Below are 23,441 nucleotides of genomic sequence, written 5' to 3'. Positions count from 1 at the left end.
CAGAGAGTCGTGGATGGGGGTCATTTTGAGACCACTCTCAACTTTCTGCATCGTACGGGTCGCGGGCTAGAAGTTTTTTAAAAATAGGGTCAACCGCGGGGCTCCGTTTCGGCTTTTCGCCCATAGGATTGCATTGAGGGAAAGAATCGGGGATAACTGGGGGGGGGTTTAAGCTATCGTTCTGAAAATTCTTGTGCACAGAGAGTCGTGGATGGGGGTCATTTTGAGACCACTCTCAACTTTCTGCATCGTACGGGTCGCGGGCTAGAAGTTTTTTAAAAATAGGGTCAACCGCGGGGCTCCGTTTCGGCTTTTCGCCCATAGGATTGCATTGAGGGAAAGAATCGGGGATAACTGGGGGGGGGTTTAAGCTATCGTTCTGAAAATTCTTGTGCACAGAGAGTCGTGGATGGGGGTCATTTTGAGACCACTCTCAACTTTCTGCATCGTACGGGTCGCGGGCTAGAAGTTTTTTAAAAATAGGGTCAACCGCGGGGCTCCGTTTCGGCTTTTCGCCCATAGGATTGCATTGAGGGAAAGAATCGGGGATAACTGGGGGGGGGTTTAAGCTATCGTTCTGAAAATTCTTGTGCACAGAGAGTCGTGGATGGGGGTCATTTTGAGACCACTCTCAACTTTCTGCATCGTACGGGTCGCGGGCTAGAAGTTTTTTAAAAATCGGCGGGAAAAATACCTTTTTCAAAGGGCTGAGGGGCAGAGTCAGCTCCCGGTCATGATGATCCCAAAGTTGGAGGAGGGCATAGGCAAAACAGGTAACTTGGGATTCTGGGAAACTTCTCTTTCTTCATCTGAACGGGCTTTTCCCCGTGTTTTTTAACACAGTAGCCCCACCAAATGCACAAACACAACCTGAAATCATATACTAAGCCAAGAATAAGAGATAGAAAACACAGCACTGCTCCCCACCCTAACCTTGGTGAACAACTGAATCGATGTGGTGCAAGGGGATGAGCTCCCCTAGGGCATCTCATCGTGGACGTGCCCCCACTCTCTCCTGCACTGGAAGGCCATAGAGCCTTCCAAAGAGAGTAAAACGGTGGAGCAATGCCTATCATGAGTTGAAGTGAATGGTCACTTTTCAGTGGTGGAGCAATGCCTGTTATGAGTTGAAGTGAGCGTTTTACTTCTTCTCAGAGCTGTTGGTGGCTGTCTTGAACTGGCAGCTACTTCCCCCTCCCCCGGGCACGTCCCCCTATTGCTGGTAAAAGACAGATATAGCCTTTTTTTTTTAATTCTTCTTGCTGTTTATTGAGCAACACTGCTGCTTTTAATTCCACCCCTCCTTTGTTTATTGATTGATTTATTCCATTTTCTATGCATTACTGGCTTATCCTTGGCTCCCTTCCTTATGCCCCCAGAAATGCCAGCTGCATGCCTGCCTGCCTTCCCTCCCTCCTCCCCTGCCCACCTCGCAGGGATGTTGTGTGTGGGGTGCCCGATTTTCAAAAATTCGCCAAAAATCAGGGGATGATGGGATTGCCTTGAAACTTGGCGTGTGTGTGTATACGCCCATGAGGTGTCATGGTGCCAAACGTGAGGTTTCTAACTTCAACGGAAAAAAAGTTGTTTACTTTTTTAGCTTTCAATGCAACCCTATGGGGGGGCAAAAACGGAGCTCCGGATCCGGATCCGGAGCTCCGAGCGGAGCGGAGCGGAAGTGGGCGGAGCGGGGGCGGGGCGGAGCGACCCGCTCCGAAAAATGGCGGATCTGCAAGTGAAGCGGAGCGGGGGGTCCGTGCACACCCCTACTAAATACGGCGAATCTTTTTGCTTTATTGCACAATTAAGGCAGGATGCATAGGAGTACTTCACAATCAAAGCAGATTATAAGGTGGAAAACTCCTGAGTCCTTTGCATGCAATTCGCAGTGGTTGTACATTATAACGTTGGTGTGATAAAGATCACAGTCCCTACTGGGCTGAAAGTGGTCTGAAGGTGCCAAATGTTTCCTGGCTACCAAATGTTTTGTCACTGCTGTAAAGTATATCTGGGTCCACTAGTGTTTAGATGGACACTTTCTGGAGACCCCAAGCAGGACCGGTCCAAGATATTTTGCTGCCTGAGGCAGAATAGGAAATGGCACCTACGCCCACCCCAAGTCAAGTCGATACTATCTATTGCAAGTCTATTTATTTTGGCACTGGAGGCAGGAAATTCCACAAGAACACATTCCTGCAGTAAAAAAATATAAGAAAAAAAATCACCTACTAACAACTTATTGCTCTTTCATAACATCCCAAATTTATCTGATGGTATAACTCATCAGAAAAATATTATGGGACTGGGATGAACCTTGCAATCTTCAGCTGTCTTCTTACCATCTGTTGAGGATCAACGTGGGAACAAAGTGCAGAGGCTGCACAAATCTGCCCGTCTGTTTAGTCAGCTATTGAGAAGTCCAGTGTTTTGGAAATGGCCCCACACATTCATTAATTCACATTACACAGCAACCCTAATCATTAAACAATAAAAGTCTTCTGATGAATTACTTTTCTTTTTTCTTCACAGGGTTTCTAGTTGCACTGAATATTTATGGTCTTCACAGAAACCCTAAGGTTTGGGACAATCCTGAGGTAATAATAAAAGGAGTGCTAAGATACAAGACTTTTCTGATAACCTGATGCATTTGGGGCTGAATTGGGAAAATGGTAGTGGAGAACATAAGAACACAGATACATAAAAGTTTCTTCAAGGGGAAAAACCGTGAATTGGTTATTACCCTGGCACTGAAGGCCAAACTACATGTGATGAGATGCCATCTTTCATTTCCCCCCCTGCTCAAACCAGATGTGAGGTTCCAATTTCAAGGGAGGGAGGGGCAAATGTAACCTGTTCTACCCATGCCTGATGCAATGTCCCCCTTCTCCCACATGAGATGGTATTAGCTATGGTGCAGAAACATATAGGCTAAGTTAAACAAAGAGGAATAATATATTGACACTAACGGCTTTGCTAGACCTACCGGGTGTTCCGTCGTTGAGGAGCGGTGAAAGCGGATTTTCCCGTTCAGCCGTGACGCCTCATCATCCACACCTGCCTTCGATTTGTGGCGGAAGTTTGCGCCGGTTGTGCTGCTGCCGCCGCGAGCACAGCTGCACAGCCACACCGGCCTGATTGCCGCGGCTTTTTTTTTCGCTCGCCGCACGGTTTGCGCAAGTCCGAAAGACCGCAAACTTGCACAGCCGTCAGCGATGCCGCTGCCGGCCCTGGCGGCGGCAGTGCCAGTGCCAGCTGAAGTGCTTCTGGTGCTGTTGAGGGTCAACATTGATGCGGTCACTTCCTGATGGGGGTTGTGGCGGGTGTAATATGACCCGAGGTCAATCGTCTTCATGGGCACTCTGTGCCTACATCTCCCATCATGCCTCTGAGGTGTCGCCGCCGATGACCGCCTCTGTGCCCTCTGCCCCATCCCAAGGAGCCAACCCACATCTGGCCATAGCTATGGCAGCAGCCCACAAACAGCTCTGCCCTCTGCCAGCCTGGTACCCACACCAACAGGCAGCGTACAGCACAGCCATTATGCGGCCACGGTGGCTGCCCACCGCGAGGAGTCACCAACTCCCCATGAAGGCGGACTGTGGGATGCCCGGCTTTACGAAAACTGACCCACGCAGAGGTTGCAGTAGAAAAAACAGGCGCACATGCCCCAGCAGCAGACCAGCCACTTTTCCGGTCCTCCGTTCCTGCGCTAACTGTCACTGTGGAAATAATTAAAAAAAGCCACTCCGCCGCGCTGCCCCAGCTGGCGGGCTGGGCGCAAATGGCGGAGGTGGCTTGACCGAAGCCGCTGGCCACTCCCCTTAGCACGCCTTTTCCTGACCAGTGGGGACCGCAGTGACCTCACATCCTCCCACACGTACTCCGAATTACCGCGGCCCGGCAGGAAAAGGCGCACTTGAACTCACTTTTTTAAAGTCGGGACAAAGAGGCTTCACCCCAGGATAACGACGGATCGTTGTGAACGTCATCTGGAAGCCTCAACGCGACTGCCGAAGGTAACGCGCGCTACAGCCTCGTCTAGTAACGCCCTGAATGTGTGAAATCAACTTTCGTTTCCCTTTCGTTTCCTTTTGGATGAAGAAAGGGAGAGGGAACCCTTTTAAACAACCTTTAAGAATTTGTAATTCTCTTGGTAAAGACTCATGACAAAATGCATCGGAAACAACCAGGGCCAGATCTACACCAAGCAGGATACGTCACATTGAAAACAGTTTGAAAACTGTATGTGGAGTGTAATATGTAATAAAGAAGTTTATTTGTGTAGCCAGAGCCATTACAAACATATAATGTGGAGTGTGTCCCAGGCCCAAACCATTGTTGTGACTGTTGTAAATCCTGCCCAGGACAGCTATCTCTTGTTTGTTTTTGTTTTTTAACATTTAAAACCCTAAATGGCTTAGGACCAGTTATCTGAAGAAGTGCCTTCTCCCATGTGTTCCTGCCCGATTACTAAGATCATCGTCAGACTCAGAGGCCCTTTCTATAACCTTGCTCCATCTACAACCCGGATAGTTCGCCCTTCTCAACTCCAACCGTGGCTCACCTCTTTCCTCCTCTACCTTCGCTCTTGTTCCCGGGCAGCTGAACGCCTTTGGCGTAAGACCAGGGACAGGGCGGACTTTGTCCATTACAAATTTGTACTCTCCTCTTTCTCTTCTGCCATTTCATTGGCCAAACAGCAGTACTACTCAATGCTGATCCAGTCAAATGCTAGGCATCCTCAGCGGCTCTTTGCGTCCTTCAATTCTCTTCTGAAGCCTAATCCGCCATCTCTCCCCGCCTTTCTGTCTGCTAATAACTTTGCCTCTTTTTTCAATGCTAAAATCCAAACTATCCGCTCTGATCTGGCCAGCTCTGCTCCTCTTCCAGTTCCTGTTCCTCATCTGTCAGTTCCTCCTGCAAATTTCTCTGCATTTCCTTCAGTCTCAGCGGATGAACTGTCTACAATACTGCGCTCTTCGAAGCCTTCCACTTGTTCTCGTGATCCAATTCCTTCTCGTGTCTTTATTAATCTTATTCCTGCTATCCTCCCTTCCTTGCTTCATATTATTAATCTTTCTCTGTCCTCTGGTTCATTTCCTTCTGCTTTTAAACATGCTACAGTCTCTCCCATTCTCAAGAAACCTACTCTTGATAGGCTATCTCTGTCTAACTACCGACCTGTCTCTTTGTTGCCGTTTGTTTCAAAGATCCTGGAGCGGGCGGTCTACTCTCGCTGTCTTGACTTTCTTTCTAGTAACTCTGCTTTGGATACACTTCAATCTGGATTCCGCCCTCTGCATTCCACCGAAACAGCCCTTACTAAGATCACCAATGATCTCCTTACTGCCAAATCTAAAGGCCATTATTCCGTTCTTATTCTCCTTGATCTAACTGCAGCCTTTGACACGGTTGATCATGATCTTCTCTTACATTCCCTTCATGACCTTGGATTTTGTGGCTCTGTCTATAACTGGTTTGCCTCCTATCTAGCGGGTCGCTCTTTCAGCGTGTTGGCTAATGGCAGCTCGTCTTCCTCCTTTCCCCTTTCAGTAGGGGTTCCGCAAGGCTCGGTGCTTGGCCCGTTGTTGTTTTCCTTATACATGTTGCCCTTGGGCAAGCTTATTCATTCTCATGGCCTCCAATATCATCTGTACGCCGATGATACACAACTATATCTGTCATCTCCGGAACTTTCTCCTGATGTTCACGATCGTATCTCGGCATGTCTTTCAGATATCTCAGCTTGGCTGCTTCATCGTCGTTTGAAACTCAATATGGCAAAGACTGAATTGCTCGTTTTTCCTCCTAAACCTTCTCCTCATCTCTCATTCTCTCTTACTGTCAATGATGTTACGCTTACTCCGGTCAAGGAAGCTCGTAGCCTTGGCTTTATATTTGACTCATCGCTCTCCTTTATTCCTCATATTGAGGCAGTAGCTAAATCTTGTCGATTTTTCCTGTATAATATTGCCAGGATTCGATCATTTTTGTCTGTCTCTTCCGCCAAGACGCTTGTTCATGCACTGGTTATTTCTCGGTTGGACTACTGCAACCTTCTTCTCTCTGGCCTTCCTTCTTCTCACATCAGTCCGTTGGTTTCTGTTCACCACTCCGCCGCAAAGATCATCTTCTTGGCTCGCCGCTCTGACCATGTTACTCCGCTTCTGAAATCTCTTCATTGGCTTCCAATTCACTTCAGAATCCAATATAAACTTCTCCTGTTAACCTTCAAAGCTTTTCACGGTCTAGCTCCTTCCTATCTCTCCTCTCTCATCTCACACTATTGCCCCGCTCGTGCTCTTCGCTCCTCTGATGCCATGTTTCTCGCCTGCCCAAGGGCCTCTACTTCCCTTGCTCGGCTCCGTCCATTTTCTTCTGCTGCCCCTTACGCCTGGAACGCTCTTCCAGAACATTTGAGAACTACAAGTTCAATCGCAGCTTTCAAAGCTCAACTAAAAACTTTTCTTTTTCCTAAAGCTTTTAAAACTTGATGTTGTGCAGACTTTATACTGTTAGTTTTACCCTACCCTGTGCCTGCTTACCCTACCCTGTGCCTGTTTGCATTCTCTTCCCCTCCTTATTGTTTTACTAGGATTTTATTAGATTGTAAGCCTATGCGGCAGAGTTTTGCTATTTACTGTTTTACTCTGTACAGCACCATGTACATTGATGGTGCTATATAAATAAATAAATAATAATAATAATAATAATAATAATAATAATAATAATAAGGATTATCCCAGGAAAATGGAGGGATCATCCCTGCCTGCTCCCGGGATCCCATGTGTGTTATTTGCATGCACAGGGATGATCCTGGGACGATCCTGGGGGAAAAAGGCAGGAGTAGAAATGGCCAGTGACTCTTCACTGCTCCCCCTTCCCCAGCCATAATGATGCAAGTGGTGTCTATCATGGAAAGGGCTTTCTCTGTAGTGCCCCCTCCCACCTTTGGAACACCCTTCCCGGGGGGGATCTACCTGATGTCTTCATTGTATATGTTTACAAATCAGGTTAAAACCTTGTTCTTCAAGCAAGTGTTTAATCTTTAATTTCTTGTTCCGGTTATTAATTTTATTGCTGTCCTTCTAATATTTTAATGTTTTTATAGTTTGATATGTTCATTAATGTATTGATTGCTTTGTTTCTAGTATTGCTTTTGGTTTTTTATAATTGCAAACCACCTTGAGGGCATTTGCCTGCTGCGAGGTATTAATGAATAAATAAACAACTCCTTAGTCCCTGCTCCTGTCCTTCTGAATTTTTTCTGACACCCATCAGCTCTAATCCCCTCAGAATGATCTGCTACCACTGCAAGTATCATGCAGTTGTGACTAAGAGAAAATAAGCTACAGCCCTTTCTGGATTTCCCATCATAATCAGTGGGAAAATACAGAGCCTCAGTTGTCCAAAGCTCAACTCAGGTTTGGTACCAAGTCAAAATGGTCTGACTCTGACTTTGTCTGAGCACAAGGAGGCTGTTTTCTTGAGCCCTACATGGGCGTCTGAGTCGAAGTTGGAGGTCAGTGTACACCTCTAGTTGTAAACCTATATATGTCTATTCAGAAGAAAGCCTCGTTGAGTTTAGTGGGATTTATAAATAGTAAGTGTGTATTGAAACATGGCCATTTCCCCACATGTTTTCTTTTTCTATAGCTCTGCTACTTTTGTCAGCTGCCATATTAATTCAAGCTTTCATTTTCTACTACAGGTCTTTGATCCTCTCAGATTCTCCCCAGAAAATTCAAATAATCGACACCCATTTGCTTTTCTTCCTTTTGCTGCTGGGCAAAGGTAAATATTTATAATTCTACAATCAAAGAAAGTTTCCTTCCAAAAAATAGATTCTGAGATCTTCCATTCAAAACACAATTGCACTGAAGACGTATAGATCTGCAGATGGGTTTGAATCAATGCTGTATATCAAATACTTCCAGTAGTTTGTAAATACATGGATCCACATCTCAGGATTAATATCTTCTCTGCATAAGGCTGTATATACATTTACCTGGGATTGGTCCTAGTGAATTCCATGGGACATAAGATGCTTAAGATTGCATTGTAAATGTATTGTTTACCATCAGCCACTGTTCAGCCACGCCTCTTTGAGTGGGATACAAATTAAAACATTAAGAGACTAGAATACAATGACAAATAAATTAAAATGGAAACTACTACAGAGTAGAATAAAGTACCAGCACAAAACAGTTTTCACCTGTGCCAAAAAGAAAACCAAGATGGTTTCATGCAAACCTACCTGGGAAAGGAAATCTAAAGGCGAGATGTGACATAAGAAAAAGTCCTTTTGTGGCTCACAATGTCTGGAATCCCGTCGCCTTCAAAATGTCTTATTGCCCTTTCCCTTTTAATGTCTACTCAGGAACTGCATTGGACAGCAGTTTGCCATGAACGAGATGAAAGTCGCTCTTGCCTTGACGCTTCTGCGCTTTGAACTTTTGCCTGATCCTTCCAACTCCCCCATTCCCGTATCACAGCTTGTCACACGATCGAAGAACGGGATATATCTGAAGTTGAAGACTGCGCCTACTGATGCTTGACGTTACCCTAGTGCCATGCTTTGGTACTCTTAATACCTGGCAACAGATATTGGTAGGCACTATACATATCAATACTATTCAATGTACACCTGCTCTTTTTACGGAATAGTTCATATCCTGATGATCATGGGATGAAATTGTTGTCATTCCGGATATACAGAAGTTGTGTCCAAATATGGATTCCTCCAGTATTTTTAGTCTTCTGCTATCATGTTTTTGCAAGAAAGATTGCTTTATAGTTTTTAATCCAAGTATATTATATTGTCTACTGCAATCCTTTTAGACCAGTTGACTAATCACTCCTATCAGTCCAGGCTCACGTCTTTACGGAGGTGCTTTGGTGCTGCCAGGCACCTTTCACCCACACTTGCCTTCCTTCTCGGCATCTGCATGGCAAGGAAGGCAAGGAAGATTTTTCCTGCCTGGTGCCTCTTGAAAAGTTTTTTAAAAAACAAAAATGGGAGGGGGTAAGGAATGGGGCCATTCCTCCCCGCTTTTTAAAATTTAATGAGCTGCACCTGCGGAGCTCCGCAGATTCATATAAGGGGAAAAATAAAGGTAAAGGAATGAGGCAGCAGAGGAGGATGTGAGAGGGACTGGAGACCAAGCAGCATCTCCTTCCTCTGGCTGCCCGTACCTGTGCACCCACCCACATTTATTTTTATTCTTTGTTTCTGCAGAGCTCTGCAGATGGAGATCATAAAATTAAAAAAGGGGGGAGGAACGGCATTGTTCCTCTCCTCCCCCCCCCCTGGTTTTATTTATTTTTTACTTTTTTAGAGGCACAGGGCCGCCTCCAATGCCAAAAAAAGTCAGGGTAAGTGCCTGACTTTTTGGGAGCGGAGTTTCCAGGGTTTGCGCCCGGATGGCTTCGCAATGGCGGCTGCATCATGTAGATGACTTGCCAGTACTACGAAGCAACCCTGGGGCAAACCCTTTGTGTAGACATGCCCTAGTTCAGCAAATTGCTAGGAAAAGGTAACAGTAAATTCATCATCTAGCTTACACCCGCCGATATCAAAATTTGCTCCGGTAAATGCAAACCTGGGATCATGCAGATGTAATCATAAAGAATTTTCTGCTACCTTGTTGCCATTCTGTGGCAAACAATCTACTTTGCATACTGAATTCTTTATAACTTGCAGTGCTAGTTAGAATTATCTTTAAAAAAAAATCCAACATCTTTCCTAATTAGTTGGGGTGTGGGTGCGTCTGGAGCTGACCTTTTTTAGTTAATTGAGAAGAATCCCTCCCTCCCCGATTAACCTAACCACCCAATCAGACCGCCCAGAGAGCTTCGGCTATGGGGCGGTATATAAATTTAATTAATTAATAAATAAATAAACGTTACAGATTTAGTTTGTATGCATTATATATAGATTTCACCATAATCATCTGCACTTTGTGTATTTTGCTGTTTTTATATTTCATTCTATAACTTTTGAACTTGAATTAGGGATATTAAAGGAAATAATTTCAGTGCATTTTTTATGAGGATTTACCCAATTTGCACCTTCTGGACTCAACATGGAATCTGTGGTTGAAGTCTGTCCATTTCTGAGCTTGCAATGCAATTCACAGACCAAAAAAAATATGTTCAACATTATGTGTACATTTGAAAAAGCACACAAATACACTTTAATTAATGAAAGGATGCGTACATTTGAAAGATATGCACAATTAATGCATACATTTAGAAAACTATGCACAAAAGTACACATGGGTTTTTATGTGGGAAGTGCTTGTAGCTTCTGACTCTATAATTATCAGAGTTGTATTATTGTTGTATTATTTTAGAGTAATACTTCTAATTGAGAAAGGGGTGTGTGATATAAGGTGAGTAAAGGTTAAATGGAGATTGACTTATCCAAGGCTCCTCCTGTGATTCAGAGGGAGTTATCACCGGCGAGGCGATTTTTACCCTGTTCTGGACAGGGTTGCACTCTCCCTAAAGGATCGGGTCCGTAGTTTGGGGGTGTTCGTGGATCCAGAACTGTCACTTGAGGCACAGCTGAACTCAGTGGCAAAGACCACCTTTTATCAGCTTAGGCTGATATACCAACTGCGCCTTTATCTGGACAGAGATAGCTTAGCTACAGTTATCCATGCTCTGATAACCTCTGGCAATGCATTATACGTGGGGCTGCCTTTGAAAACGGTCTGGAAACTTCAGCTGGTACAAAACAGGGCAGCCCATTTACTAACAGGGATTGGTCGGCGAGACCACATCACACCAGTCCTTTTATAACTTCATTGGCTGCCAGTCCATGTCCGGGCCCGATTCAAAGTGCTGATACTAACATTCAAAGCCCTAAATGGCTTGGGGCCAGGTTATTTGAAGGAACGCCTCCTCCCACATGTACCTGCCCAGACCTTAAGATCATTCACAGGGGTCCTTCTATGTGAGCCCCTGCCAAAAGAAGTGAGGCAGGTGGCTACTAGGAGGAGGGCTTTCTCTGCTGTGGCACCCATACTGTGGAACAAGCTCCCAAGAGAGGTTCTCCTGGTGCTTACACTGTTTTATTCTCCCAGCATTTTAACAGTCTATAAATAAATTTTAACTTGGTGTTTTAAATTTGTAGTTTTGCATTGCTGCTGTTTTGATCTGGTTGAGCTTTTATGTTGTATTTTATATTATGGTTTTATACTGTAGTTTTGTACTTTGAATGGTTTTAATTTTTGTGAACTGCTCAGAGAGCTCCAGCTATTGGGTAGTATAAAAATGCAATAAATAAAGAAATAAATGTTTTGCAGTCTCCCTCCACCACTTCAGTCTTGTGTGTCCAAGGGCATATTTATTCCCTGTTTACAATTGTTGAATTGCTCTCCAGGAGTCTGCTGTGGTGCATGTTCAACAGGGAGGTGTACAATCATGGTAGTTTTACAAGAGACCCGTTTTTATTTATTTATTTAAAACATTTATATTAGGGGTGTGCACGGACCCCCCACTCCGCTTCACTTTAAGATCCGCCATTTTCGGATCGGCCCGCTCCGCCCCGCCCCCATTCCGCCTGTGCCCACTCCGCTCCGCTTGGAACTCCGGATCCGGATCGGAGCTCCAGTCCCCCCCCATAGGGGGGGTTACCGGGCGGCGATGGCGGCAGAGCCCGGTAAGGGACCAAGGGGGAGGGGGGCCTTACCTGCCTCCTTCCGCAGTCCGTCACCGTCTTCAATTGAGCCTGTGGTTCCACCAGGAAGTCTGGGCCGCAAGTGCGGCCCAGACTTCCTGCTGGAACCACGGGCTCAATTGGAGACGCTGACGGACCGCGGCCGGAGGCAGGTAAGGGAGAGGAGGGCGGGGGGCGTTACCGGGCCCTGCTGCCGTCGCCGCATGGGCGACAGCGACAGCGGCAGGGCCCGGTAAACCCCACTTACCTTTCCGGCGGAGCTCCGGATCGAGGCGAAGGATCCGCCTTCACCTCGATCCTCTTCGCCACGCTCCGCCGGCCCCCCAATCCTCTTCGCCTCCGCCTTAAGGGCAGACGAAGCCCCCCGCTCCGCTACTGCTTCTCTGGTCCAATTAGAAGCGGAGCACATCCCTAATTTATATCCCACCCTATATCATTAAGATCTCAGGGCAGTGTACAGATATAGAGCGTCATCACACAGGGTGGAAATTGCATTTCCTTACTGTTGCTTCTCTGACCCCGCTTCTGTCCCTCATTACTTCCTCTTTTTTTCCCAGAGGGGAGAGAGGAAGAAAACAAAGACACATGGCCCATTCAGGGGCTGTTTTTATCACGCTGCTTTTCCTGCACACAGCAGGAGAACTTGAAACATTCTGTTTTAAAACAAGTTGGAGTAAAAGGGGTCTACTTTGTGATGGAAAAATGACTGGGAGGAGCTGTAGGCACGCGGGAGGCGGATGACATCATGTAAAGGACGCACACACATCCAGAAGTGGGCAGTAGTGAGCGTGTGATAAAATGCTCATCCAATGAACCTCATCAGCTGCAGTTAGTGCAAAATGCAGCTGTCTGGCTGTTGTCAGGTGTGATTTCATATCAGCATACAACACCTTTGCTGAAGAATCTGCAGTAGTTGTGTATTTACTACTGGGCCAGGTTTAAGTTTTTGGTACTAGCGTACAAACCCTTAAACAATTTGGGGCAGGAATAACTGAGGATATATCTTCTCCCTTATCATCCTGGCCAATGACTAAGGTCTTGTGAAGAAGTGTTCCTGGTGGTTCCACATGGATCTGAGATGAATACAGAGATCATCAGGAGTAGGGCCTTTAGTGTGATGGCTCCTAACCTATGCAATGCCTTTTCAACTGCAATTAGGCATTGGCCTACTTAATTTTGTTTCCATTGTCTACTGAGCACTTTTAAGCAGGAAAATAGATGGGAATAGAAAAAGGGGACATCAGGGTCTGCTCCAGTTGGACCATCATCATCTTAGGGCCAAATGACATCAAACACTTTGTGTTTGGGGGGGAAGGAGGCACAAAGGAGACAGCAGCAGCCAAGAAAACATTAGGACATGCTGCAGTTGGAGTCTCTCTGCCCACCCCAACCATGTGGTATATAATATCACAAGGGCACATCTACACGAAGGGTATGCCTTGGGGTGGCTTCACAGTAGTGGCACGTCATCTACATGACGCAGCTGCCATTGCGAAGCCATTTGGGGGCAAACTATGTATGTGAGAGTGTGAGTGAGTGAGAGAGAGAGGCCAAATCTACACCAAGCAGGATATTACATCATGAAAGTGGTATGAAAGCGGTATATAAAAGGCAGGAGCCACACTACTTCTTTATAGTGGTACTGAAGTACACTGCAGGATCTACACCACTGCTTTATAGTGGTAGTGAAGTGCACCGACAACTGTTGGGGCCCATGACACATCTACACCAAGCAGGATATAACACACTTAAAGTGGTATGAAAGCGGTATATGGTATGTGTCAATAGGCCCCAACAGTTGTCAGTGCACTTCAATACCACTATAAAGCAGTAGTGTGGCTCCTGCCTTTTATATACTGCTTTCATAGTGAAATATCCTGCATGGTGTAGATTAGTCCAGAGAAAGAGAGAGTGTGTGTTAGTTCCAAGGGCTTGACTTGCTCGTACCTCTGATGAATCCTTGGCTCAGCTTCTGCTGACCTCGTCCTCCAGCCAACCAGTCCCAGTGGGCACCAGCCGACAGTGCCCTTGTGTTACTATCAGAGACTCAAACCCAAGGAGTGGGACCTGTAATAAACCTAGATGTCAACTCTGTTCCCCATATCTACTCAGACAACACTATTATAGGACCTGATAACCCCCAGGGGTTCTCTACTTGCCCATCCCACAACATGATATATGCCATCAGATGCCAAGAAGAGCCTGCTGCTGTCTACAAACAGATCAGTCCTCTATAAACAGTGCCGATAATTGGCACTGTTTGTAGACAGCAGCAGGCTCTTCTTGGCATCTGATGGCATATATCATGTTGTGGGATGGGCAAGTAAAGAACCCCTGGGGGTTATCAGGTGCCAATACTAATAGTGCCAATAATTTCGACCTTCCTTCCTTTTTCTTGCAGCTAGTCAGTGCTCTGGATGTGCTCAGGTTGGGAATCTTTTCATTAGCTCTGGCCTCTAACCAGTTCGTAACTGACATGGCTTGTTCACACATTATACTGAACTTGTGTACAAGCTGCCTGTACTGTATAGGAGAAAGAGTCCACACATGTAAATTTTTTAAAATGTAGCTATCCCTTGGAAAAAGTGGTGTTTCTTTCATGGGTTGGTCTCTCCACCTGATCTGTCCACATGGCAATGATTGTATGCAGTCTTCTACACAGGGATGGATTCACCAAGTTCTCTGTTGCATTCCTCTCTCCTGCCTGACTGAAATGGGATCTTTGGGAATGTCAATTTCCTACAGAGTTTCAGAGATGGCTGAAGGCAGGAAAATTGTTCTGCCCTTAAGAGCTGAGCGTTGGGAATATTGCAACCTCATCTGCAAGTTACAGGAAGGGGGCAGTATAGTGATTAATCATTGCCATAGCTAGCCTTAGGATCTCTAGCCTACAATATGTGGTTCCCTCCTCCTGCCACACACACACACACACACACACACACACACACACACACACACAGAGCCTTTCTCTCTCTCTCTGACCTCCTCCATTGCTAGAGGCAATGGCTTGCTCTCTCTTGCTCCTGCCTGTGTAAAAGGGCTGAACAAGGCATATGTTTTGACTGTCCTAAGTTAGAAGTAGTATTTCAGTTCAAAGACTCTTTTATTGAAAGTCTCTGAACTCAGAGACTTCCAATCACCCAATGCACGCAAAAGGAGTGGCAGAGGTGATCTTTGCCTCCCCAGCCTCCTTTCCTGCATATTTCACAAGATGGCTTTTTAGCCGATCTAGTGCCAGTGCTTTGGACAAGGAGGCAAGGAGACTGGAAGAGATTCAGGAGCGGGTCAGCTATCTGACTCCTCCTTCTGAGGTCAGACTGCTGTCCCTGATCTCAGATGTAGGAATCCCCACATCTAGGGATCATTGGATTATGCCCTAAGAAACTTAAGGCACAATTCTATGTATATTTAGGGGGGGGGAGTACTACAAATGGCTGGACAGTTCTGTGAGTTGTAGGATTTATTTCAGTTTAAACATGCGTAGGATTGTGCACTTAATAATTTTGGTCCAGAGAGAGAGATTGAGATTTTGTAAAGCCACCTTGAGTCCCAGTATTGGGAAAAAGGCAGGATACAAATAAATGGAAGAAGAAGTAGTAGTAGCAGTAGAAGAAGAAGAAGAAGAAGAAGAAGAAGAAGAAGAAGAAGAAGAAGAAGAAGAAGAAGAAGAAGAAGTAGTAGTAGTAAAATTAAAAAGCATTCTAAAACTAATCATACAAATTAAGAATAGAGAAAATATCCTCAAGGCTTATTTATTTATTTATTTATTACATTTATACACCGCCCCATAGCCGAAGCTCTCTGGGCAGTTTACAAAAGTTTAAATCAGTAAACTTTAAAAATATACAAAATTTAAACCCACCAAAAACATAAAAACAGCAGTATAAAAACAACAGTACTTAAAATCTCCACTATAGTTAATTGATCAAAGACAGTGAAATATATACTTGAAAAACAGGTTTAATAATTCTGCTAGTTACAGAAGTTGTTGTTTTACCTCTAAAAGTTTAAAGCTAGAAAACGTAAGACACTGTACAAGAAAAATAAAATAAGCAAAGTTATTTAGTTTTTTTCTGCCCAATACTCACCGATTGTATACCTCTATATTGGAAACTGGTTTAGGAAGTAAAATGGATCCACTATCCCTTTGCTGTTACCAGTGAAAAGTAATTACTTCGATCATGCTTTTAACTGTCAACAGCATAGCAGACTTAGAAGGTAGCCTCCATTTGTTTTTTACACCTCAGCCGAACGTCAGTGAGATTCTACATATGTACACACTTTGGAGCTTGAACACATGTATGTTTAAAGTACACACATGTTAATGAATGAGTTTGCTTCCCATGGCACCTGATGGTGATGGGGAAATACCTGTACCTCTATTGGCCCTTTATAGGGGGAATGGATTCTAATAGATGTTTTTGCATTTTGAACATTTTCCGATTTTGTTTCTGGAAACTGACTTTTGATATACATTTAAGGGACTTAAATTGAAGCTCTTCATTATTATTTTTAATGTATCTGCAATTTCTGATGTTCCCAGGGGTTCTCTTGGTAGCACCAACACTCGCAAGGGAGCCCCTTCCCCTTTTCTTACCAGAGAACAGAATTTAGGGACGCGATTCCCTTGCTAGTCTTAGCAAAACCCAAACTTGTGTGTTTCTAGCACTGCCTGATGTGGCTCTCAGGGCCAAATAAACTGTGCATACCCTGTTCTAGGACATCATGTCCCTCATTAGAACTGTTTGCTGGATTTTTCCCCAAGCTAACAAGCTTCTAACCAACTACTGAGAACTTTGATCTGAGACTTTGATTTGGTACACAAAGAACAAGAGAAGACAAGCCTGATTTTTTTTTCCACTCCTTATTTCACATGCTGGAACAAACAGGCAATTGGCAATGGAGTATCTAAGAAATGTTGTGTGGTTCTGGCTTCCCGGGAATCTCTCTCAGCTTTTCCATCTGACTCTTGCCTTGATCCTTACCTCTGTTGCTCTGAAAGCCATCCAGCTATTTCAGACAAGGCAGAAGCTGCTCAAAGTGTTTAGGGATTTCCCAGGACCTCCCAGTCACTGGCTATATGGCCATATTCACATGGTAAGAGATTCTTTGCCTTGCTTGGGAGGCTCTATCTCTCTTGGTAAAATTGCATTTTGTCAATGAAGGGTACGACAATTCTTATCAAACTGGGCAATGTTATGACAAATTAATGCTGTGTTTTCTCATTTGTTAAATAACTTGAGATATATGTCTGATATTTAAGACATGTTTGTAAGGATGGTTCTAGATGGCAAGGGCATGCTGCTGGGATGATGGGAATTGAGTACCAACACAAATGGAGGGCACCAGGTTGGGAAAGGCTGATTTAAAGCCTTTGAGGTTGACTAAAATGCGTTTGTGAGACTATGCATTGCTGTGCCAGAAGTATGTATGAATAACCCTTGAAGGTATATATCTAATCAGTACTTTATTGCTTGGGTCTAAGGACCATTACAAGATAAAAACAATATCAATCATTAAAACAGTAAAAGGCTTACATATTTTGAACAAAGACCACAATTTAAAATCAACACATAAAACATTAAGAAAATGGATAAAATTAAACAAAACGCATCTTATACAACCATAAAACATTGCAATTAAAAGGCTAAAAGAAGAGTTAAAATGTTGTCAAGGTGCAATTTTAAAATGTTGGTACATAATTTAGTGGAATATTCCTCATAGAAATTAGGAAGGGGGTTAAAAACAACAACACATTAACAACAAAGCTTGGTGGCTCAGGATAAAAGCCATCATGCTCAACAGATAAAAAGTTTGCTGGGGAAGCTGAATTCTTGGAGACTGAAATAAAAGGAGACTCACTGGTCACCACACCTAAAAAAGGATATTACAGAGCTAGAAAAAGTGCAGAAAAGGGCAACTAAAATGATTAAGGGGCTGGAGCATCTCCCCTATGAGGGAAGGTTCCATCAACTGGGATTGTTTAGCTTGTTAAAAAGGAGGCTAAGGGGAGACATGATAGAGGTGTACAAAATTATGCATGGTGTGGAGAATGTGGACAGGGAGACATTTTTCTCCCTCTCTCATAATACTAGAACCCAGGGTCATCCCATGAAACTGATTGGTGGTAGATCCAGGACAAATAAAAGGAAGTACTTCTTCACACAGTGCATAGTTAAATTATGGAACTCACTACCACAAGATGTAGTGATGGCCACCAAACTGGATGGCTTCAAAAGGGGGCTATCAATGGCTATCAAAGAGCACCTTTTATCAGCTCAGGCTGATATACCAGCTGCGCCCTTATCTGGACAGAGATAGCTTAGCTACAGTTATCCATGCTCTGATAACCTCTCGTTTGGATTACTGCAATGCGTTATACGTGGGGCTGCCTTTGAAAACGGTCCGGAAACTTCAACTGGTGCAAAACAGGGCAGCAAGGTTATTAACAGGGACTGGCCGGCGAGATCACATTACGCCAGTCCTTTTACAACTTCACTGGCTGCCAGTCCAGGTCCGGGCCCAATTCAAAGTGCTGGTATTAACATTTAAAGCCCTAAACGGTTTGGGGCCAGGTTATCTGAAGGAACGCCTCCTCCCATATGTACCTACCCGGACCTTAAGATCATCTACAGGGGGCCTTCTCCATGAGCCCCTGCCAAAGGAAGTGAGGCAGGTGGCTACTAGGAGGAGGGCTTTCTCCGCTGTGGCACCCCGGTTGTGGAACGAGCTCCCCAGAGAGGTCCGCTTGGCGCCTACACTGTACTGCTTTCGTCGCCAGCTGAAGACCTTTTTATTCACTCAGTATTTTAACACTTAATTTTAACTTAAATTTAAATTTTACTGTTTTAACTCTGTATTTTAATCCTATATCAACTTTGCTGTGTGGTTTTATCCTGGTTGCGCTTTTTATACTGTATTTCGTAATTGTGTTTTAAACTATTGGGTGTTTTACTGTGGTTTTAATTTTTGTGAACCGCCCAGAGAGCTTCGGCTATTGGGCGGTATAAAAATGTAAATAATAAATAAATAATAAAATAATAATAATAATGGCTACTAGCCTGGATGGTTGTGTGCTATCTCCAGTATTCAAGGCAGTAAGCCTGTGCGCATCAGTTGCTGGGGAACATAGGTGGGAGGGTACTGTTGCACTATGTCCTGCTTGTTCATCCCTGGTCGATGGCTGGTTGGCCACTGTGTGAACAGAGTGCTGGACTAGATGGACCCTTCTCTGATCCAGCATGGCTCTTCTTATGTTCTTATGATATATTTTTAAATAAAACTATGCTGAAGCACATGAGTGAGTTTTGAGGTTATATTAGTGACACCAAGACAATTATAAGTTAAAACCACCCTAGGTCTTTTAATATTTGCCCTATTTTATTTAGTATTTATTTATTTATTACATTTTTATACTGCCCAATAGCCGAAGCTCTCTGGGCGGTTCACAAAAATTTGAGTAGTAAAATTTTATACTCAATTTGCCAGATTCCTCGGCTTGATGATCATTCTATCTGCTCTTCTCAGCTCAGTTTTCCCTACTGGTTAGCTGTGCTAGTCTACCATAGTGTAATTGCAAAACTAAACAAAATAAAGTAATAACTGTAGTACAAGGCTAGAAGATTGCAACTAAGTTACTTCTGAATGAACATGCATCAGGCTGAAAATCTTATTTCCCCTGAGAGTGTCGCATCTCCAGTCCAGTCAATGCAGGCCTCCATGGCAAATTTTTGTCCCCTGCTTCAGTGGCTGCTGCAAGCCCTGCTGAAGAGGAAGCGCTCCATCACACCTTGGAAGAAACGCCGGCTAACATTGGCTACTGTCGCTTCTCCATGGACACTCAGTTACTTCCTGTTTTCAAACAGGTGCACAAGGTGCACAAAGGCCATTCAGACCCTCATTGTGAACAACACGCTGCTTCTCCCACACACAGCAGGAGAGAGCAGCAACTTAGGTTTAAAAAATATTCAATGAGATTTCTAACCATGTCTGCAGGAAACCCCCTAAGGGCTGTCCAGTAACTATTGGGAGCCATCAGCCCCTGGAGTGAACCAATTTAATTGGTCCCCTGCAGACCCTTTAATCACACCAGGATGTGATCTGTCCAGGGCAATGAAATTGTTGATGCCTCCCGTCCAGCTGTCACCACTGTCGAGGTGAACACCAAATCAAGTGCATGATCTGCTAGAAGTGTAGCCCCTAAAACACTGGACACGCCATGGCTATCATGGTGGCCATGAAATCCCATGCCATACCAGAAAAAGGTGTATCAGTATAAATATTGAAGAGCCTAGGATTAAAAGCTTAGGGTACTTAATCATGTCCAAGGCCACCTCTACCACCAGTTTGGGTAAAGAATCTTTAAGGCTACAAGGTGGGCAGTACATCTGGGGGCTGCCTATGTGCCACTGGATTACTGCCACCCTAAGCAAAACCCTGTGCTTTCTCTGCAGCTGGATGATTATGGCTAATCCCGATGCAGAGGGAAGGTGTGGGGTTTCCAGCGGCCACTGGCCTGCTGGGCCCACCCCATGCCTTCTGCCCGGGTGGACGGCAAATCAGGCAGCGTCATCCACCCAGGAATATCTCTGCCATGATTCTGGAGTGAGGGTAGGCGGCGGATGTGCAGTGCTCACCTTGCTCTAGGGAAAAAAGTCAGGGTAAGTCCCTGACTTTCTTAAGTCGCAGCATTGCGGGAAAGCCCCGCAGTAGCTGCTGCGCTGTATAACCAATGCAGCACCACCACCACACACCCACTGTGGAGCTTTCAGACCATCTAGGTAGAACCTTGGAGAGGGCTGGAAGAATTCCAGCTCTACCCTTCGGCCTGTTGGGTTAAGGTGATGCTGTACCAAGGACCCATAACGATGTAGTTGAGGTAGACTAATTCAGTCTGCCTCATCCACTGAGGCCTTGGTTAGCAGGTTGGATGCTGTAAAGTTGGCAGCCTCTTCAAGAATCAACTTGCAGTTGTTTTTCCAAGGGACAAAACTGCCATTCAGCAATAGAAACATAATATGCAATGCTAAGCTCATTAAGTATTAGTATTAAGTAGTGGCAAGACATTGTCTTGACTCTGTTTATCCCTATGCAGCTTAAACATGGAGTAGAAGTAACAAATGTATTAAAATGGACAAAAGAATTTCCGCAATGTTTCCCTGTGTGGTATGGACCTTTCCTGGCTTTCTTCACCATCAACCACCCTGAATATGTCAAGGCAGTGTGCAGCAGAGGTGGTAAGAATTTTGCCTCTTACATTCTACTGATCCTAGGATAGTCACACTGCTCCTAAGTACTTTCAGTGGACAAGCTGCTTGGAAGAGTGAGGAGGACTAGTTGCCCTCTTGATCCCTGTCCTTCTTGGCTGGCTGCCCAGGGAAGAGATGCAGTTAGATTACATCTACAACATATTATTAATGCATCTCTCAGAGAGGGGAATTTTCCAACATGTTTAAAAGAAGCGGTAGTATGACCACTTCTTTAAAAAAGCCTTCCCTGGACCCCCTGGACCTTAATAACTACAGACCAGTGTCAAATCTTCCATTTTTGAGTAAGGTGATTGAGAAGGCAGTTGCCTTTCAATTCCAAGCAGTTTTGGATGATATAGATTTTCTAGACCCATTTCAAACCAGCTTCAAAGCAGGATATGGAGTTGAAGCCGCTATGTTCACCTTAGTAGATGATCTACCCCTGAGTATTGACAGGGAGAGTGGGTCCCTGTTGGTACTTCTGGACCAGCGGCTTTCGATACCATCGACCATGGTATACTTCTGGAACACCTGAGAGGATTGGGAATTGGGGCACTGTGCTTCAGTGGTTCCGTTCCTACCTCTCAGGCAGGTTCCAGATGGTGATGCTTAGGGGATAGCTGCTCCTCAAAGAAGGAGCTGTTGTATAGCATATCACAAGGCGCCATCCTATCCCCAATGCTGTTTAACATCTACATGAAACCACTGGGAGAGATCATCAGGAGGCATGGGGCGGGGTGTTATTAGTATGCTGATGACACCCAAATATACTTCTCTATGTCTTCAACAACAGCATCAGCTAAGGATAGTGTGTCTCCTCTGAATGAATGCTTGGAGGTGGTAATGGGCTGGATGAGGGAAAACAAACTGAAGGTGAATCCAGACAAGATGGAGGTGCTTATTCTCAAAGCCCCCAACCTGGTTTGGAGGTGTGTCAACCAGTTCTGGATTGGGTTACACTCCCTCTGAAAGACAGTGTTCTTAGCATGGGGATGCTGCCAGGAGTGCCTACTATCAGCTTTGGCTGATACACCAGCTGCGCCCCTTCCTAGAGTTGGAAGACCTAAAGATGGTAGTGCACGCACTGGTAACTTCAAGACTTGACTTCTGCAATTCGCTCTACATAGGGCTACGTTTGTGCCTAGTCCAGAAACTTCAACTAGTGCAAAATATGGCAGCCAGGTTGGTCACCAGTTTATCTAGGGGTGACCATATTACACCAGCTTTAAAATCACTACACTGGCTGCCAATTAGTTTCCGGGTGAAGTATAAAGTGTTGGTTATTACCTTTAAAGCCCTACATGGCTTGAGTCCAAGTTACCTGCGGGATCAGCTTCTTCCGTACAATCTGCCCTGCACACTCAGGTCCTCTGGGAAGAATTTATTCCAGTCAACAAAAACAAGGCTGACAACCATTACCCAGAGGACCTTTTCTTCTGCTGCTCCCAGATTATGGAATGGCCTGCTGGGAGAGATTTGTCAACTTAAGAGTCTTCTGGAATTTAAGAAAGCCATAAAGACTGATCTCTTCCGGCAGGCCTACCCAGTTGAATTTTAAGATGCATTTTAATAATGTGCTGCTTTTTAATAATGTGTTAGTTTTATATGTTTTAATCAATTATATGTATTTTATGGTATTTGCATTTGTGTTTTACCCTGTCTCGATCCAGAGGAAGAGGCGGGTAACAAATAAATTATTATTATTATTATTATTATTATTATTATTATTATTATTATTATTAATAATTTATTTATTTCACTGGCATATCTGTGTACAACACTAAGGTAATATCCTTGCAACACTGGTATAATGTTATAGCCAGTAACTTTGGGCTTGTACTGTAGTCAGACTTATCCCTTCTTTCAGCACATTTATAGTAGTAGTAGTAGTAGTAATTTATTTATTTATTTATTTATTTATTTATTTATTTATTTATTTTTATCCCACCTTTTGTCCAATGCTGGGTCACAAGGTGGCATTACAAATTTAAAATATATACATTTAAAACCTATAAATAGAAATATACAAAATTAAAAATACTATACTAAATATATTCCAATATTAAAACATTTCAACATTTAAAATGACAGTTTTAAAAGACCTTGGCACAGACAGAGGTCCCAATTATTTGCCAAAGGCCTGCCAGAACATAAAAGTCTTTGCCTGCCTCCTAAAGCGCATCAAGGAGGGAGCCAGTCTAGCTTCCCTGGGAAGGGAGTTCCAGAGCAGTGGAGCAGCCATCGAGAAGGCCCTCTCTCGCGTTCCCACCAGGCGTGCCTGTGATGGTGGTGGGACTGAGATAAGGGCCTCCCCTGAAGACCTTAAAGCATGGGCAGGCTTGTAAGGGAGAATACAGTCTTTCAGATAACCTGGGCTCAAGCCATATAGGGCTTTATAGCACTTTGAATTGTGCCCGGAAACAAACTGGAAGCCTGTGGAGCTGTTTTATCAGGGGAGTTGTATGCTCCCTATAACCAGCCCCGGTTAACACTCTGGCTGCAGCTTT

The 23,441-nt window shown here is 44.5% G+C and overlaps 3 protein-coding genes across 4 annotated transcripts in view; 2 read left to right on the top strand and 1 right to left on the bottom strand.

The window, feature by feature from the left end:
• The window catches only part of LOC134407410 (cytochrome P450 4B1-like), a 43,493-nt gene extending 32,217 nt beyond the window's left edge, over nucleotides 1-11,276 (top strand). For both annotated transcript variants that reach the window (XM_063139177.1, XM_063139187.1), the window contains 3 exons: nucleotides 2,530-2,594; nucleotides 7,712-7,794; nucleotides 8,381-11,276. In XM_063139177.1, the coding sequence (XP_062995247.1) occupies nucleotides 2,530-2,594; nucleotides 7,712-7,794; nucleotides 8,381-8,558 (326 nt within the window). In that variant the 3' untranslated portion in view covers nucleotides 8,559-11,276. The remainder of the gene's footprint in view (nucleotides 1-2,529; nucleotides 2,595-7,711; nucleotides 7,795-8,380) is intronic.
• Nucleotides 1-23,441, bottom strand: part of PDZK1IP1 (PDZK1 interacting protein 1) — a 355,951-nt gene that overhangs the window by 126,362 nt on the left and 206,148 nt on the right. The gene's annotated exons all lie outside the window — the stretch shown is intronic.
• LOC134405181 (uncharacterized) overlaps nucleotides 16,544-23,441 on the top strand; it is a 59,709-nt gene continuing 52,811 nt past the window's right edge. The window contains exons 1-2 of the mRNA XM_063136438.1: nucleotides 16,544-16,783; nucleotides 20,781-20,922. Of these exons, the coding sequence (XP_062992508.1) occupies nucleotides 16,586-16,783; nucleotides 20,781-20,922 (340 nt within the window). The 5' untranslated portion in view covers nucleotides 16,544-16,585. The remainder of the gene's footprint in view (nucleotides 16,784-20,780; nucleotides 20,923-23,441) is intronic.

Source organism: Elgaria multicarinata, chromosome 1 (assembly GCF_023053635.1).
Source record: "Elgaria multicarinata webbii isolate HBS135686 ecotype San Diego chromosome 1, rElgMul1.1.pri, whole genome shotgun sequence".
Taxonomy (NCBI): domain Eukaryota; kingdom Metazoa; phylum Chordata; class Lepidosauria; order Squamata; family Anguidae; genus Elgaria; species Elgaria multicarinata.
Note: the sequence above shows the minus strand (reverse complement) of the source record. Positions and strands in the feature narration are given on the sequence as shown.